General features: G+C 51.8%; 1 protein-coding gene across 4 annotated transcripts in view; it reads left to right on the top strand.

The window, feature by feature from the left end:
• Gfod1 (Gfo/Idh/MocA-like oxidoreductase domain containing 1) overlaps positions 1 to 19,144 on the top strand; it is a 99,010-nt gene that overhangs the window by 12,420 nt on the left and 67,446 nt on the right. Inside the window, exon 1 of one of the 4 annotated variants that reach the window (XM_058582400.1) lies at positions 3,753 to 6,533. The exons of 1 other annotated variant lie outside the window; for it this stretch is intronic. In XM_058582400.1, coding sequence (XP_058438383.1) covers positions 6,311 to 6,533 — 223 coding nt within the window. In that variant the 5' untranslated portion in view covers positions 3,753 to 6,310. Of the gene's footprint in view, positions 1 to 3,752; positions 6,534 to 6,569; positions 9,080 to 12,118; positions 12,960 to 19,144 lie in introns of those variants that run through there. 2 more of the 4 variants (XM_058582399.1, XM_058582401.1) reach the window with 2 other exon arrangements.

The following is a 19,144-nucleotide window of genomic DNA, read 5'->3' as shown; positions in this document are numbered from 1 at the left end:
TGGCCTGAGGATGTCCAAGGTTCTCTGCGGTCCACTATACCTTTCAAAAGAGCTGAAGGAAAAGAGTTTGAAGGTTGCCAACACACGGGATGGAGAGTCTTTGAGGCAATGGAAATGCTAATTACCCTGCTCTGATCATTGCACATCCCAGACAAGTATGGAATTGCCCATCAGTTCAGCATTGATAAGTACAGATGTCATGTATCGATTTCAAAATTAGGAAAAAGAATGTCTGATATCCTAAAACTATTTTTCTTCAGCAGCGGTCAGTTCCCATTGCGTGGTCCTCTCCCCTAGGATCCCACACAGTCACAGTAACAAATGACAGCACTCTTGGGTGGGCGAGGGAGACAGCCTGCAGGGCGCTGGAGAGGACCTGGTGGACCTTAGAGGGGGCGGAAAGAGCAGCTGGAGACGCTGTGAAGATAAAAGTCCTGTGTGTGATGGAGTCGGGCAGCTGGGGACAGGAGGGTGGGAAGGGTCTCGCCCCTGGTTTGGGCTGCTGTTGGGTGGTGCTGGTGACTCGTGCCCTTGGAGGACATTCACGTGTGACATGGGGATGTGCCGGTCTGCGTTCCTCGAGAGCTCGTGGAGATAGTGACTGCTGGGCCATCTCAGAGTGGCTGCCGTTGTGGAAGATGGCTTCAGGAGGAGGCCACAGAGGTAGAATGAGTAGTTAATTCTTGACTCGGGATCTGCAATTCAGTCACCAGCACCTTGTGAGGCTACTGCCGCAGCTAGACTTTTAGAAGATCCCCGGATGAGACGCGTCACGTATCTTTGTTGCTGTATTTCAAAAGGAAAATTTCCCTGTGAAATCTGATCTCACTCTGTTGAAAGTGGTGCACCCCCATATTTTTCATCAGAGGAAAACTCAGCCAGTTTTAGGAGAGACGGTTCCATCAGATCCCCGAAAACCTGGGGAGCTGTGGCAATGTGGGTGTGGGAGACCTGGGTTGGATCCTGGCCTTGCCATGACCTACGTGGCTATTGACCCTTCTCTGTTTCTTCATCTGTAAACAGAGATAATAAGAGTAACTAGCTCTGAAGGTTGTTGACCTAAACAGGGCTTTGTTCAACTTGAATGCTCAGTAAACATTAAGATCCTGCTTCATCAGGACACGTTGGGGTGAACTGGGGTCCATTCATTCTTCCCTTTCCTCGGCGCTGTCTAGATCCATGCTGAGCAATGGAATAGCTGTTAGCCTCGTGTGGTTCTTTAAATTGACATAAGCTAAAACTAAACAAGAGGGAAAATTCAGTTCTTAGTTGCCCCAGTCACATTTCAAGTGCTGGAAGGCCACTCGTGGCTGCCATATTGGATGGCGTGACATGGAGCACTTCCATCCCTCAAGAAAATTCTGTTGGACGGCACTAATCCTGAAACTGGGGGTATAGCTATGAGCAGAGCAGTTGCTTGTGTTTAATCTAAACATGGATTTTTTTGAGAAATCCAAACTTTTGGATGTGTTTCATTTTTCTCCAAGGAGTGGGATAATAGGGCGTCGACTCATGGGATGTTTGTGTCTCAGAACTAATTAGTAGGTGTTTCACGAGGTCCAGGCACATTCTTCTGGATTCATTAGGAAGGACTCTTATTAATAAGAAGGGCGTCAGGTGTGGAAAGTTTCCTAAATTTCCCATGAGAAGTTGGGAATGATCAATCAAGTAAATGACACGGCCCCCACCTTTCCTCCGTTTCACCCCAAGACTTTAGGTAGCAGATGGCACAGACCAGGGAGGAGTGGTGCCAAGGCAGGAATTCTGTCAGTGTAGAGATGGAAGCAGAGAGAAGCGAAGGGGCTTACTAGACGATGTAGGGAAGTTTCTAGATGCCAGGACTCTTGATCTTACAAGAACCTGTGAGAACACTGAGCAGCTAGTTCCCGAGGACTAGGGCTGAGGGGAAGAAGAATTCTGATTTCATAGTAAGATGGTTTTCTGCTTCTGCGTGACAGTGGGGGACACAGGGACCCTGACTTATTCCTCCTCTCTTCACTTACCCCTGTCCTTCCCATCATCTAAGGGGAGAGGCTAAATAAATTCTTAGAGCCCGAAGCCTCGACTAATAGGTAATCACTATTTTGCTAATTATTATTGCTTTTTGTTTTTTTCCTCGAGTCCCATTGACACCGAGAAAGCCATATCCATTTGTGCACACGCTCCTTGGGGAACTGGGACTGTTGAACTTGGGCTTGCTGGAGCTCCGTGCTGGGGGCGGGGGTGGGTGTGTATTTGTGAAGGTGTGAGCACACACACACACACACACACACACACGCAGGAGCACGCTTCTGCCAGAATGACTCGACTGGAGTCAAGGGCAAAGCAGTGATTTGAGACGACTTGATATTTAAATGTGTCCCTGGAAGCCCTGCTCATCTCCTACGTGAATATAAATAATCAAAAGTGGGTGGTGAAAGTGAGATTAGTTCCCCTGCTCCGTCTCCTTTCCCTTTCCAAAGGAGCTGGGGCGTTGGAGGAGAGGCACCGCAGGCAGGCAGGCAGACCTAGGTGGGAATGCACATGGCTGTCCGTGTGAGCCCTGCTCCCTGCAGCGCCACCCACGTGGGACATTTGTTTACACTGCATGCTGCTGCTCCCAGAGAGTCCTGGGGGACAGGTTCACAGCCCCAGGGGATGTAGCTGCCTGACTTAATATGCACAGCCGTTCACAGGGGCGCAGAAGGCAGTCTGGCTTTCTCCGGGAGGCCTCTGGGTACCACAGTGCCACGTTTGTCTGTAGAAGTACGATTTAGCCAGTCGTTCTTGGCCTGAATGCAGCTGCCTCCATCTGCAGGCTGTGGCAGGGGGGGGTGGGATTCTCGGTGCCTCCAGAGCTGACATTGGCTCTTCCTGCCCCCAGACCCAGGCAGGATTACACTGAAGATGTGCTGTCACATTCAGGCCCTGGGGAGGCCAGTGGGACTCCCATGCTATATCCTCGGACAGGAGTCCCTGGCTTACATACCTAGCAGTTTTCAAACTAGTCCAACATTTGTCTTCCCACCCGTTAATTGAGTACCTACACGGCGTAAGGAGACATCTTGGTCATAGAAGTGAACAGGTCAAAGCCCAGAAGATATGACATCTACTCTGAAGGAGCTTGTGGTCCATCCGGAACCTACCCATCACATTTGAAATGAGAAGGGAAGTTAGTATTTTTAAAATTAGTTCACTATGGAGACATATAATGTTGGGGTTCATTTTGATAATTACACAAGCCTGGAATAGAATTGGCTCCAGTTCAGTCCCGATATGTCCCCTTCCCCTTTCCTCCTCCCTTTCTGTTCCCTTTCCTCTACTCCATTTATATATAGCGTTTTTGTTTTTTTTTAAGATCAGTGCATTATGGATATACATAAAGGTGAAATTCACTGGGGTATATTCATACATGTACCTGGGAAAGTTAGGCCAGATTCATTCTACCCTTCCTTCTTTTCTCATCCCTCCTGTGTCCCCCTCGATACCCTTCCTCTGTCCCCCGATCTCTCTTCTTTAGGGAAATTAACCTTGTGAAGGGTACTTCTGAGGAGCAGGCCTGGAGTCGGGTGTGATACAAGTGTAACCTCGCACAGCTGACTCCCAGGTGGACATTCGCACCTCTCTCCCTCTTGCTAGTAAGAAATTTAACTACGGGGAAGTTAAATATTGCATCGTGGAATCTAAGTCGTGGATTCTTTTCACCTTCTAACATCTGAAATGTGGATGCGTCTTTTTTTTTTTTTTTTTTTTTTTTTTTTTTAACTTTGATACAGGGTCTTGCCGGGTGGCTGAGGCTGACTTTGAACTTGTGATCCTCCTGCCTCAGCCTCCCGCATTGCTGGGATACAGGCCTGCGCCACTGCTCCCAGCTGAATGATCGTGATTCATTTTTTAAAAATCGAAGTGAAGCTAAATGCCCACTGGAGTGTAGGACCAAGGTGGACCTGAGGAGTGGGCTGCGTCCCTGCATCAGTGTAGTCGTGTTCTGGGGCAAGGGTGAGATGTGACCAGTGGCTGCTTTTCTGTCCTCGGCAAGGGCCATCCTAGGAGGTACAGATGACTGCGGCCCATGCCTGACTGAGTCCTGAGAAGTCCCCAAGTGCAGGCCTGTGTGTTTATTATTATCACAATGCCCCGTGGCCAACACCGCAGACGAGAAGCAAGGTCTGTGAATGCCATGGCTGACCTGGATTCAGAGAGCGGTGGCAAGGGCTCTGTAGAGGAGTGACCACTTGTGACCAGGGCTTATACTCCATAGACTTGGTGGGCATGGCCCCCACGTGCTTAAACCAACACGGTCCCTCCGTGGGTTCCAACCGAGTCATTTTTCTGAGCAGCTAATAAGAAAAGCGAAGAAGGGGGACCGGCTGGGGAATTTGGCATCTCGGGTGGGAGGCCACAGAGAACATGGAAAGAGAAGGCACTGGCCACCGGGACGCCTGTCAGCTTAGGAGGACTGTCTCCTGGTGCCCCAGAGAAACTGAGTTGCTGAGGAGGGGAGTGGCTTACCAGCGTTCCTACCCTGGTCGCCGCCGACAGCCTCCTGGGGACCAAGCCCAGGTCTCTGGAGAGCGCGTTTCTTACCCTGTTCAATCATTGACTCACTCGGGGCCTCTGCTTTCCCAATAATGACAAGGATGACTTCTAGGAAGCTCTCCTAAGGAACTGGCTTCAAATAGTGATGACAGAACACCCACCGACTCAGTAGTGTTCACCGATGCCTTATTTGTAATCAGTGAAATACTAGAAAAAAATATTATTCCATATCAGAGCAGCTAGGTGCATCCTACCATCCTAGTACACACTCACCCTTGCCCAGAAAATTCAAGTCTGGTAGGTAAGAGGACCAAATCCTAATGGTGGTTATTTCCAAATTGTGGAATTATGGATTTTTTTTCCTCTCGTCTATATTTTCAATCTTTTAAAAATATGGTCATAGTGGGCCCAGTGTGGTGGGGCACGCTTATGATCCCAGTGATTCAGGAGGCTGAGGCAGGGGGGTCGCAAGTTCAAGGTCAGCCTGAGCAACTTAGAGAGAGAGACTCTGTCTCAAAATAAAAAGGACGGAGGATGTGTTTGATTCCCAGTAAAACACATACATACCCACAAGTTATGGTCATAGTGGGGAAAATTAATTTATTTTTCAAAAGAGAAAGGGCTGGGCCTATAGCTCAGTGTTGAGCACGTGTGAGGCCCTGGGTTCGATCCCCAGCCCCACCAAACAAAGAGACAGTAGCATGGTCTGATTGGGTGACTCTCCAGTTCTTCCGTCCTGTGATCCTTTGGGCCTGGGTGCTGTCCCCAGGTGTCTACACATGTGTTTGGTGGAAGAAAAAGGAGTCCCACATTATCCCAAGGGAAAGGCCGCCTCTTTTGGGAAGCGGAAGGGGGTGATTGTAGTCCAGGGGCGTTGCTGATGCTCGGTGAATCTGTGGGCGTGTCTCTGGGTCTGGATGTGCCACAGGTGCCTGGCTGCAGGGTGGTTTGTTTATATCCCACCGTGTGTGGCCAAAGCCGGAGCTGTGTGGACACACCCCAGGGGTTCCCTTTGCCTCCAGAGCTTGCCCCTGGTGGGAAGAGGCTCTTGCAGCTTCCCAGAGGTGGAGGGATGGTGCACCTGCCCTGTTCCAGTTTCTATTCCCCCTTTCTTTGCAGGAAGCTGCTGCTCAGCCAAACCCACGTTGGTGTCTATGGTTTGCAGCTTCAGAACCCTGACCCCGAGAAAACCTATCACCTCCTGCGTGGGGTGCTGCGCATCCAAAAAGGGTGTTGGCCTGGGAACCTGGATGGCTGCTTCTTGTCCCAACACCTTGGCCAGTTAGCCGTGGGACCTTGGGCGAGTGACCTCCCCGGCCTAGGCTTTCTCTTCCTGTAAAATGTAGACGCTAGAGTCGGTTTTTAAGAGCTCCTTCTGGTCCCCACCCTGTGTGTCTAATAACTCACTTTAAGAGCTTGGCACCGACAGGCCAAATTGGTGGTTGGTAAATATTTTAAGGTGCTGTTCTATTGCCATCGCTGTCACAGTTGATTAGCTTGGCATTCATGTTTCCTATTCAGTTACACAAACCTACACGATTCTGCTGCACACCAGGAAGCCACGTTCCCTTTATCTCCAGGGGAGGAGAAGATGCATTCCAGGGACAAAGGGGTGTGGCTGGCGAGGCTCGGGGGACAGCAGAGAGCGCGTGCTTACAGGCACACCTGCCCTTCTGTGTGTGGAGATGCGTGTGTGTGGCGTGTGCACCTGCCCACGTGTGTTGTGCCCTCCACGGTGGGTTTCTTTTCCCCCTTAAATTTTCCCTGATGACTGCGCCAAGAACACGTCTGTATGGGTAGGTGTTTTCACCAGCTGTCAAGCCAGCAATTCAGTGGGGCGCCTCTTAATCGCTGGGCACAAATTTACCAGCATGGTGGGCGTTTGTGGAAGCTGCTTCTGCAGGCGTTTCATGAAACCACTTGTTCTCCATCGCACCAAGGAATGATGTGGTTCTGCACCCTGTGGTTGTGTGGCCCTGAGCAGATCAAGGAATATTCACGCCAACCGACTCCAGGTCAGAAATTGTGTCATGGACAGTTTATGGGAGGCCACAGTCAGGGAGGTGACGGAGAATGTCACCCTGTAGTGTTTGAGTCATCTGCAGGTGCAGGGCTGCTTATGTGGGTGCTGGTGGCAGATGGGCTCCCTTGGTGGGTAGTCACCCTTCCTAAAAGGGAGAGGACATGACGTTGATGATCTCTGTGGGTGGAGAGCCTGTTGTTACTGATCATGACCCGGGCGGAGGAATTAGTCAACCTCACCAAACCAGTAAAAAGATAAAAGCCAGGGAGCGCCTTGTAAGGAAGAGAAACCCCGTTCCCTCTCCTCTCTCCTTCCTGCTCCTCAGATTAAAAACCCGCACCAGATGGCCACCAGAAGGAGGCACAGTGTCATCTTCCTGTACCTTCCAGAGAAGTTACATAACCAGAGCGTCTCGGGATCAGCACAGAATGAGGGAGCCACTGAGCCTTCCCTGCATCCCCGCGGGACATTTTTGGGTCGTCCAGCCTGGGGGTGACACACATCTTTCCCAGCCCTAATTTGGTGCTTAGTTTCAGCGTTTGACGGTCATAAATAAATGAGAAGTTTTCCTAAGATTCAGCCTAAATGAGTAGGTCTGCATTTAGAGAGAGTTCGGTTGGTTCTTGTTTGCAGAGATGACTTGGTGTGCTGACAGCGACCCCCTCAGCGGGGTGTCAGATGACCCGGGTTTCATTTTAAATGTGTTGACAGGGCATGCGGATCTGTTTGCTCTTTCCTGTAAACGTTTTTTAGGGAGACATGAAACCCTGGTAGGAAGGTTCTTATTCCTCGTATTGACTCATCTGTGGCCTCCTACAGATCCTCAGCCTTCCCATCCTTAACTCCTCTTATAAAGCTAGGGCTTCCTTCCCAGCGGCTTGGGAGGCTGAGGCAGGAGGATCGGGAGTTCAAAGCCAGCCCTAGCAAAAGCGAGGCGCTGAGCAACTCAGTGAGACCCTGTCTCTAAATGAAATACAAAATAGGACTGGGGATGGGGCTCAGGGGTCGAGTGCCCTGAGTTCACTCCCTGGATCCCCCCACAAAATGAGAGCTTCCTTACAATGGTCTATTGGGATCCCGAGGAGGCTCCTAAGGTCGGGGTGTGTAGGCTGTACCCCAGGCCAGTTACATCAGAGTCTCTGGGAGTAGAAAAGAACATGGGCATTTAAAACAAAAAAAAATTTAAAAAAAAAAAGCTGCTCAGAGTTAAAAACCTCTTGCTGCAGCCGTGCTTCTCAGACTTTAACATGCAGACAGTCCCCTGGGCATCTGGCTTAAACGTAGATCCTGGTTCTGTGGGGCCTGGGATTTTGTGTTTCTAACAAGCTTCCAGGGGCTGCTGCAGCTGCTGGACCCAGCTTTAAAGAATAAGGTTTGGAATCAAAGCCTCGGCTGGCCGACAAGCCACCGTACGGGCCCAGTCATCATGTTTGCCAAAAAAGTGGCGTGATCGGCGTCCTACAGGGGTGAGCAGAGATCAGGGAGCAGACCAAATCAGGGTGGCTGCACGTGGGAGATGGTGTTCCAGGATGAGGGGGGTTGTTAGTCAAGGGTTATTAATCTCGTGTTTCTCCTGGGAAACAGAAGTCTCCTTGACTAATAGACACACCAGCATACATGGACCAAGTGTGTGCACCAGGTAGCAAGAGAGGATGCAGGCGCAGAGGTGAGTGGTACACCAGCACAGAGGGCTAGAGACCAGGGCAGGGTTGATAATGGAGTTCAAATCCATGGCAGGTGTGCTGGTACGGTGCCTCTTCTTTAAGGGAGATCAGTCTTTAAAAAAAGAAATGAAATAAGGTCTTCAGCTGATTGGTTGAGGCCCACCCATGTGACACAGGGTAATCTGCTTTACTCAGCCTAGCGATGCAGTGCTGCTCTCATCTAAGAATGCTTTCAGCAGAACATCTATTTTCACCTCGACATTTAGAAAAACATGTTGGCCCCACCCCTGGCTACCTGGCCTAGCCATGTTGACAAGCGGAATTCACCACCGAACTCGGGGCAAGGTGCTCCAGTATCTTCTGGCTCTGTGACCACAGAACAGTGGTTAAGAGGCAAGAGCTTGAGTTCCAAGGAAGCAAGGATGACTTATGGCCGCTTCTCGGTCTCTGCTGCTGGGGTTCTGGCAAGTCTTTATTCTGCTATATGCAGAAGAGCTGGACTTCCCAGAGCGGGTGTGGGCCTGGCCGTGGGTGGGTCTGTCCACCTCCCGTCTGTCCTTGTGGACACTGGGAGCCCAGCTGGGCATCTGGAGCCGTCCATCTAGCTCCCTGGCTGTGTGCCCAGAGGAAACGGATTCACAAGGACAAGCACGTGGAAACTCACCTCTAGAGGAAAACCCGCGTGGGGTCCCACGAATCAGACCCCAGGCCTCATTCTCTCGGGAGCTGACTCGTCCGGAAAAGGGGAAAATGAGCGGGGACGGGTCACCCAGCTGTCTCTATGCCGATGTGAGAACCTCGCTTTCCCTGACCTCGATGCCCCGGAAGACACACATTTTACACTGTGACCCAGTCCCTGAGGATCCGCGTAACTGTAAGAACAGACAACTGTGGGTGCCCGGGTAAACGTATGGATGCACGTAAATAAAACTGAATCTGGCTTTTAGGACACGACATTTACCCTTGTTTCTTTGGCACGTGATGCCCTGTGGTAGTTTCTATTTTCTCCATTTCATTTAAAAAAAAGGGCGGGGGGGGGGGAGAAAAGCTGGCCGTGACCTGTTGATCCAATTTCGTGATGCTTAGTGGATCCACACCTTGGGCACATAAGAGCCCCAGGTCTTGGTGGATGGAGTGAAAGTATCTTGCAGGGTCTTGGGATCTGGGGCAACATTTCTGTGACCATGGAAATGTTCTGATCTGCCCAGTTTGACCAGAGACTGACTCCTCGAGGCCACTAAGCATGGAAAATGCGGCTAGTGAGAATGAGGGCTGGGCTTTCAATTTTATTTCTCTTCAGTTAACTTGTGGCTCCTGGGTTGCAAGGCACAGATGCCCTCCCTCTGTCCCTAACCGGCTCACTGCAGGGAACTCTGGCCGGGATCTCACAGCAGGGATCTCTGCACAGACCACCGGCCGGCTCCCCCTGTCTGCATTCTGAGGGTCAGGAAAGCCAGGCTGGATGCTTCTGTAGGACACCCTTGATTAAGTGCCCGGGTGGTGTTACAGATAACACGCTTTGCATTTTTAAATGCTCCTTGAGAAACCTTTTCCTTCTTCTCTTTCAGTTGCTTAATTGCTCGCCTGTGTGACTTGAGTTTGAAAAGACAGATGCTCTCTGCCTGATGAAATCTTAGCAGCTCGTCTTCCCCGCCACTGAGCTCAGGGTGCCATGTGCAACCTGAATATGAGAGGCTTTGTTTTCATCAGTTGCTTTCACCTCAAGGAGAGGAAACTGCTGGCCAGATGGGTAGAATGGCCCAAATGACGATGACAGTGGGCATTTGGGGACATAGGTTAAATCATCAGGATGCTTTTTTTCTTTTTTTGTACTGGGGTTTGATCCCAGAGGTGCTTAACCACTGAGCCACATCCTAGGCCTTTTATTTATTTATTTATTATTTATTTTTTGAGACAGGGTCTTTCTAAGTTGCTTAGGACCTTGCTAAGTTACTGAGGCTGGCCTCAAACTTGCAATCCTCCTGCCTCAGCCTCCCGAGTCCACAGGGTACAGGCATGCGCCATTGCACCCAGCTCAGGCTGCCTTTGGTTCATGTGTTTTATATGTTGTTCGTCATGCTTACAATTCTGTTTGAGGTGTGGTGGACATTATTTGTTTGGATTCCATCAGTTGGAGCCAGAAAAGACTCCCTCTTTCACTGACCCTGCTGGGAAAGTCAGGGGGCCCAGGAAAGAGCAAGAGGAGCAATTTCTTCCCAACTTTCAACAGTGTTCTAGGAACGACCGTCAGCCTTGGCTGAGGGGCTGGGTCTGGCAGAGTGTTGAACTCCACGTCCTGGACGAGCTGACGGTGGATGTGAAGCTCGCAGCCTGCTGACTTGCGCCAGGCCCAGAAGTGCCTGAGACGGCTGAGGCGTCGTCTTGGCTGGCGGGAAACATAAAGAGAGGGACAGAAATCCTAGGAAGAATCTTGATTCATTGATGTTGAGGTTGGGAGCTAAAATAGCCTGCCCCCGACGGGATTGAGTGGCCCGGGGCTGCAGGAGCGTCTCTCCGTGGACTCCCTGTTTTCTCTGCATGTGGATAATAAGAGGAGTGTTTATAAAATAGAGCCATTGTCGCATTAAAGATGAGCCAGGTCAGACCCTCCCCCACATGAAAGCAAGTCGTTTTGTTAAAGGTGGAGTGTTGGCCGAGTGCCAGGCATCTCGCTGAGTTCTCCCCATGACGGTCTGAGCAAGTGACAGTCTTCATTCACAGCTGGGGAAACCGAGAGGTGAGGTCTTGCTCGGGGCTCAGAAAGCGACCCTCCGAAGCGTGTTGATTTGACACACCTCGCTGGAGGAGAAGCCTGCGAACCGCGTCTCCAGTCCTTCCTTTCTCCTGCAGGATGGGAGGGGACGCTTCTAAAATAAATGCAATCAACCGAACCACCTCGCCGACGTGCATTAGTCTGGAAATACATGAAACCGACTGCAACCTTCAGAGGGGGAGGGGAATTTCCTCGCTCCTACGGTGGCTTGTCCAGTGTCACCCAGGGACTGGTGGAGTCTGGGCCCAGATCTACCACTGGAGTCTTTACACGGCTGTGCTGCCTCGCCGCTGGAGGCCTGGCCCGCTGGGGGGACTCAGGGCACCATCCCTGGTGCCCATCACTGGGACAGGTGGGAGTCTGGTCCCCTGAGCCGCGGCTTGCTCGATGGAGGCCGAGGCTGCCTCCTGTGTTTTCTGGGAGACTTGAGCCTGGGCAAGGTGGAGGAATAGGGGGGCCCTCATTCATCCTGAGGTTGGAGACGGGGAGTCCGTGCAAGGGAGAGAGTGGGTCTAAAGGGGAAGACTGTCCTAGCACATGGCCTGCGACTTGGCTGACAGCAAACAGCTGCTGAAGGAGCCGGGCGTGGGACAGAGGGTCCCGCTCCTGGGGTGGGAGGCGCCAGCTGACAGTGGCTGTGAAAACAAACGGGCATAACTGCAGCCTGCATCAGGCTGCACGAGGAGCCCCAGGAGAGCTCGGGTGGCATGCTAGCAAGGGTGGGCCCGGGAAGGGCAGGTGCCCCTTCCCTGCACCTTGGGAACCCTCCTGTCTCCCCAGCTACTCCTCAGTGACATGAAACAGAGGGAGCCGCCCTTGATGATCACGATAGCGGCACTTTGACCGAGGGCCCACCGTGCCCAGGGCACCCTGCCAGGGGCTGGGAGAGCAGCTCAGTGGTAGAGAGCTTGCCTGGCCTGCTCGAGGCCCTGTTCCACCCCAGCGCTGAGAATCAACACAACAAAAACGAGTCACAAACCTCTCCCCTCTTCAGGAGGCTTGGAAACATGGCAAGATGGACTTCCTGCTTCCAAGGAGTCCAGATGGGAGATGAAGATGGACCTGACACACAACTCCAGACCATGCCAGTGGCAGTCTGCTCTGTGCTGCTATGACGGAATACCACAGACTGGGTAATTTATAAAGCACAGAAGTTCGTTTCCCATGGCTCTGGAGACTGGAAGACTCCAATCAAGGCACCGGTGTCTGGTGTGTGAAGGGCCTTCTTGCTGCGTCCCCACATGATGGAAGGTGGAAAGGCACGTTTGATGATCATATGTCCTCAGGTGGCAGGAGAGAGCCGTGCAAGCCCTCCTGTGGTGGTAGCAGTCCATTCGAGAGGTAGAGGCTCCGTGACCCAAATGCCTCCCTTATGATCCCACGTCCCAGGACTGCGGAGCTGGGGATTAAGTTTCCAACACATGCATTTTAGGGCAACAAGAATGTTCAGACTGTAGCAAGACAGGACAAAGTCTCTGGGTCCTTCTGCATGTCCCGTTCTCCCGTCCACCCTGCCTTTGAGAAGCAAAGCACTGGTCTCACCTGGTTGCCGCAGTCCGGCTGTGGCACCTGGTGACCAGCGTAGCAGTCCTGGGTATTTTCTTCCCACTGTTCCATCGTCACTTCTTACAAGAAATCGTGAAAAATGCTTCCATTTCCCTCTCACTTCTTTGCCTGAGGGGAAGTGGGGTCCTTTTTTCTGGCTGCCTGAACCATGATAATTACCAGAGCCTCACAAAGCACTTCTATGTCATCTCATGTTTTATCCTTACAACAATCCCATATGTGCAGGTGTTAATACTGTTTTGCAGCAGAAGAAATGGAGCTCAGAAAGGGGAGGACAGTTGTGGAAGGTCACACAGCTAAGGAAGGAAGGCCCTGGACTGAAGTCAAGTTCAGCTGGAATCCTTCACCACAGCTGGCAAATTCAGTGAACTGTTATTGATGGTGTCATTATTTCAAAGGACTTCAGAGATGGTTTGTAAGTCAATGTATAAATAAGACAGAGGGTTGAGGAAATAGGACCCAAGGGCTGGGGCCCAGTAAATTACATTTGTGTTTAATTGTCCTGAGTTCAAATATCCTTTTGGATGGGCTGAAACCTCTAGGTTAGGGGATGGAGAGGCTGATGGGAAGGAATGACATAATTCTTCTGAGCCAGTGACTCCAGGCGGAGCCCCCAGAATCCTATTAGAAAGCTCTTCTATGCTGGCAGCAGCTCAGGAGGCTGAGGCTGGAGGATCGCGAGTTCAAAGCCAGCCTCAGCAAATTAGCGAGGCCCGAAGCAACTTAGTGAGACCCTGTCTCAAAATAAAAAAATAAAAAGGAGCTAGGGATGTTGCTCAGTGGTTAAGCACCACTGTGTTCAGTCTTTGGTACCAAAACAAAACAAAACCAAAAAACAACAAAAAATGAAAACCAAGAGAGCTCTGCTCTGGCTGGATAGAAAATACTTCATTCAGCCAGGGAAAGCCCTGGTGTTCATTTGTCTTGTGAGAACAGGTCCTCAGCTACTTCCAAAGAACAGGAGCCGTGGAGTCCAGTTTAAAGCTACCCTGAGGATCGCTTGCTGCTCTGAATCTCATCCATCTACAGGGATTTGTTACTGATGATCACAGTGCTGAGAGGGAAATACCCGGCCTCCATCAATAATCGATTAGGTTTACGGCCCAGGAGAGGAGGCGCCGGGTGGCGGCATCACCCAGACCTGGCTCCGGCCCAGCCCCTTCATTCCCCAGGTGTGCGACTGTTTCTCTGGATCAGTGCTTTCCAAAGTGCAGCTGAGGACAGCTTCGTGAGGACCCTGGAGGGATGCCCCAGCATATCAGGTGCCACCAGGGGTTGGGGACAAGTTCCTTGGTTGGCTCTTTGCTCGTGGTGGGCTGGTTTGTCCACGTCACCCAACGCTGGCCGAACACTTGATGTCTGTAGGGCACAGTTTTGGCTGTGACAGAAATTTCCAGACACTTTTCTCCATTTTTAGACTCTGGAAAATTCCAGAAAGTCCAGGTCACAGTTCACATCCCTGGCAGGTGCCCACTTGCTCCTGGCGAAGCCTGACTTGGGATCCGCAGCAGGGAGTGTGTCTGGGGAGGTGACCTTCCCCTCGTAGTCTTTTCTGCTGTTCGTGACGGGAGCAGGTGGCTTTGTTCTGCACAGCTGTGGGCCGGAGGCAGCTCCGTCCGTTCACTCCTTGGTTATGAGAGAAAGGCTCCACGATTCTCCCACGCAGGCCTCTAACAGGACCTGCTAATTATGGGAACAGGGAGAGCGGGCGGGTGTCTCCAGAAGGGGTGCTCCGGATGGTGCTCCCCAACTTCCATGCTCAGGTACCCCAAGTCAGGGCACAGATCACAGCTTCTTACAGGGACAGCAAAGTCTCCTTGAGGCCTCTCATTCTTTTTTGGGGGGTGGGTGGGTACAGAAGGTTGAGCCCAGGGATGTTTTACCACTGAGCCACATTCCCAACCCTTTTTATTTTTTGAGACAGGATCTCACTGAGTTGCTTAGGGTCTTGCTAAGTTGCTGAGGCTGGCCTTGAACCTGTCATCCTCCTGCCTCAGCCTCCGGAGTTGCTGGGATTACAGGCGTGCACCACGGTGCCCGGCTCTCATTCTTGGAAAATTCACGTGAACTTTTCTTCTGCTCAGTAATGTCCCTGGGATTGTCTGAATATGAAAATCTTTTATTTCCAGGGGGTTACCGTACGTTGTGGGTCCCTAAGACATATCTGTGGAGTGCGGTGAGCGTGTCCTGGGTGGGAAGCCCAGCTCTGGCAGGCTTTGCGTCAGGACTGAACATATGCTCCGCATTCATCTCCTGGAACAAAAGAGCAGTTGAGATCAGCAGATATATTTATTTCGATTCTTGATTTAAACTAGAAATGATTGGAGGCAGCTGCAACGGACCTATATTTAAATAGATGAAAGAAAGTGGGATCAGCTGCACCTGTATTCATGACAGTATTAATGGGAAAAATTGGGGGGAGGGGCAGTTCCAGGGATTGAACTCAGGGACACGCAACCATTGAGCCACCTCCCCAGCCCAATTTTTTGTATTTTATTAGAGACAGAGTCTCACTGAGTTGCTTAGCACCCTGCCATTGCTGAGGCTGACTTTGAACTTGCAATCCTCCTGCCTCAGCCTCCCGAGCCGCTGGGATTGCAGGCGTGTGCCACCATGCCCGGCTAATGGAAATTTTTTAGAAAGCTGGGGCAATCTTAGGCTGATATGTTGGTGCATGCCTATAGTCCCGGTGATTCAGGAGGCTGAGGCAGGACAATGGCAAATTTGAGGCTAGCCTCAGCAACTTAGTGAAGCGCTAAGCAACTAGCTAGATCCTGTCTCAAAATAAAAAGGGCTGGGAATGTAGCTCAGTGGTGCTTCACTGGGTTCAATCCCCAGTACCGGGGGGTGGGGATGGGGTGGGGGGGAGGCACACTCTAAGAAACTTCACTTCCTTCTTCCAACCTTTGGGATCTTGCTGTGAGGTGATCAGTACCGTGAGACCCTGGGAGGTAGCAGCCTTCCTGGCTGGAGCTGGCTGAATGAGCAGAGAGCCCCCAGCCTCAGGCCTGCTGTGTCAAAATCATGCCTGATGATATGTTCAGAATAAGCAGAGTAGTCGGGCCACATGGAGGAATCCACTAAGCTCCCTGCCTATTTGAAAACTCTGTCCAAACAGGGCTGTGGTGCTGTGAAGCCTGCCTTTGATCTTCCTCTCCATTTCCTGGGGCGTAACTCCTAAAATCCTTGGAATTTCCGAAGTGATAAATATTTTTTGTAAACTAGTGAGTTGGCTGAAGCCTGGATAAGGACAGTCGCAGGAAAGACGGAGACAGGACGGGGGTGGGGGTGGGGTTGGAACTCTCAGCCCAGCCCCCAGCCTCCAGGGAGGGGAATCTAGGGGTTCAGTAGATCACCGATGGCTGATGGTTTGAATCATGTCTTTGTAACGAAAACCCCAAAGAGAGGACCAAGATGGAAGAGTGTTTGGATGGCTGAACCCATGGAATTGGGGGAACACCATGCCCACTCCCCCCGCCTCGCCCTCTGCACCTGGTATTGGGGCTCCTCTGTAGCACCCGTTAGAGTAAGCCAGTAAGTGAAAGTGACCCCGAGGTCTGGGAGGTACACAAGCTAATTGAACCAGAGGAAGAGGCTGTCGGATCCCTGGTTCATAGTAGGTCTCTCGAAGAACCAGTAGAACAACTTGGGGCTGTGATTGGCATCTACGTGTGGGGGGGCCAGTCTTGGGGACTGAGTGTTCAACCCCTGAGGCTGACACCAACTCCACAATCCTCATGTCAAAATGAAATAAAGGCAGGGGAGCCACACAAACCTGGGGTCGGAAGCTGTTGGGGGGGCGCAGAGGAGAAACTGAGTCTGTTTGTCTTTTTTCTCTGTGTCCTTGGAAGGGATGACCAGGCGGCTGCTAAATCACCACCTGGGGGTTCAGGAGAGGTCGCTTTGGGCCACTGACGGGCTTTCCTCCTCTCAGGAGGGTTCCCGTGGGAGGCACCTCAACACCTACACGAGGCGGGTCCCGTGGCAATTTGACCTTTGGTGCCTTTCTGATTGAATGTGGCTCTTTGTGTGGGTGTCTGTGCTTTGTTTGGCTGAGACGTTCGTTTCTGTTCCGAGTTGGCTTCCCAGGTCCGCAGGACGTCGGGTGGCCCGCGCCGGGTGCTGCTGGTGGGCAGCAGCAGGACCTCAGGTTGCTGGGGTTCTGGCTTCAGGCCCCCCTTTGCCTGTAGCCCAGGCTGCTGCCCTGCAAGCTGTCACCCTGGGGTGAGCCAGCCTAGGGTTTTCACCCTGACACCTGTTCCTGTCCCTGGTTCCCAGAAGCCAGTGAGAGGTGGCTTTTCCACCGCAGGGGCCTCCCGGCCGGCGACCATCCTGTTGGTGTCTGTGAGCCGGGGTTGGCTTTCCTTTCAAGAAACCAAACCCAGGACGGGCATCTGGAATTACCACGGTGATGTCGTGATAGGGACTTCGGAAACGGCGAACCCCGGGTGTAAAACTCGACTCGGATCGGGTGAGAAACTCGACCCACCCCACACCTCCAGGGGTGCCTCTGCTCGCTGCCAAGCTTCCAGAGTGTTCCGGGAGCTGTGTGCTTCTGGCTAGACACCTTCCAGGACGGCATGGGAGCCGGGCCTGCACGTGTGCGCAGAGCCCCCGAGTGACAGCCTCACGTGCAGACGGATTTAGATCAGAGGCTGCAGATGACGGAACCCTAAGTTCCAGTGAAAGCCACAGCATCAGAGGGCGGCAAGTCCCACCTAAATGCGTTTAGTATCTATTCGAGGATTTCATCCCAGGGAAACCAGGGCTTTGTTGTGATAGCCAGAGGGTGAAGCCAAGGTCCTGGGGTCTGAAGAGCACTCCCTGCCCCAACTCCTGCTCTGGTATCCCCTGTGAGGCGCCCCCCTCTCTCCCTCCTGCAGCTGGGAAGCATCGACCTTGTCCCTTGCTGCCAATTCTTCTCTCTGCATCCCAGGTGGTATGTGGGAGGGTGGAGAACACCATCGGTGGATTTGCATAGAGGAGAGTGGAAGTGTCCCTTCTGTGGGTGACGTGTGAGTGTGGCAACGTGTGTGCTTGCCGATGGGCAGGGTGGCATTGCTCATTCTGAAGAGCCGATGGGTGGCCTGGAAAGGTGTCTTCTCTTTGGTTTCTTTGAAAAGAAGTAGTCATGGAGAGGCCAGGAAGTAGGATTTGGGGGGTGCCAATGAGTATAAAGTCCCCTCAATGCTCGGTGTCTTTTCAGTCCAACAAGGGCACGATTACTGCCTTCTGCATGCGCCTCTGTGCGATGATTTATTGGTGGTGTTCATCCCAGCCAATTTGTGTAGCCATTTGACGGGGGCGTATTTGCTTCCAGGAGCTGACGTAACAGGCCATAAGCTGAGCGGCTTAAACAACGGAAATGTGTTCTCTTGGTTTTGGAGGCCAGAAGCCCAACATAGCAAGGCGTTGAGAGGGCTGGCTCCTCCCGAGGGCTGCCATGGAGTCTGCTCAGGCCTCCCTGTAGATTCGGGGGTTTGCTGGCGACTTCTGATGCTCCTTGGCTTGCAGACGTATCACCTGGTCTCTGCTTTCAGGTTTAATAATGATCTCACTGTGTGCATGTCCGTCTGTCTGCACCCAGATTTCCCCTTTGTATCAGCACGCCAGTCAGGTTGGACAAGGGCCCACCTTAATGACCTCACCTGAACTGGTCACATCTGCCACAAGCCTATTTCTAAATAAGGTGACATTCACAGCCATCAGGGCTGGAAACATCAGTGTCTTTTGGAGAGAGACAATTCAACCCATAATGAGGGCAAAAGAGGGGTTTGTGCTCTCCCTATGTGGGAGGCCATGGAAACAGGGTATGGGATGTGATGGCGTGGGATGGACAGCTGTCACCTATATCTATATAGGTATGTGTATTTACATATATTTCTATAAAACTTAAAAGTGCAACTAATACTTTAGTGTACTTCTCACTAGACCTAAGTTGCTGCCACTACCTATACTGGCTCACTTGTTTGCCTCCAGTTATGAAAACATCATCTTCTTAAGGACGTCTTAGAAGCGGTCAGTGGAGTGGGCCACCACCCCTGGACTCCCAGACTAGGGAGGATCATTTGAGCTCGGGAGTTGGAGACCAGTCTGGGCCACATAGTGAGAGCCCATATAAATGAATGAACGAATTGAAAGGAGTAAGGACCTTATTGCCTGAATTTCTAGATTTATTTATCTTCAAATGACTAAACAACTATCCCCTTCATGGAATTCGTGAGGAAATGCTGAACAAAAAAACCTTTATTCAAGGCTGGCTATACACGAAGCACTTGGCGAGGTGCTCAGGTGGATACAGAACAGCTAGACTGAGGTCTCTGGGCTTGAGGGAGCCCACAGCCTGGGGACAGGCAGGAACGTATGGGGGAGGTGGCTTCTGCGGAGCCCCACAGCTGGATTGCCCCGTGTGACGGTCACATTACCCTGATGGGTTAGGTGCCGCTTCTCCACTATTCTGAATTTTAAACAAAAAGTCCTCTGACAAATGGAACCAGCTCTAGGGGTGGGCAGAAGGGACTCAGCCAGAGTGTCTTAAATCCCATCTTGATCCCCACATCTGCTTCCCTCCCGTGCGGTGGTGGGGTCTAGTGACAACAG

This window comes from Marmota monax, unplaced genomic scaffold (assembly GCF_021218885.2).
Source record: "Marmota monax isolate L192 unplaced genomic scaffold, Marmota_monax_Labrador192_F-V1.1 WCK01_AAM20220418_F8-fsc00029, whole genome shotgun sequence".
NCBI classification, from domain to species: Eukaryota; Metazoa; Chordata; class Mammalia; order Rodentia; family Sciuridae; genus Marmota; species Marmota monax.
The sequence above is the reverse complement of the archived record's forward strand: the minus strand, read 5'-3'. Positions and strand labels throughout refer to the sequence as shown.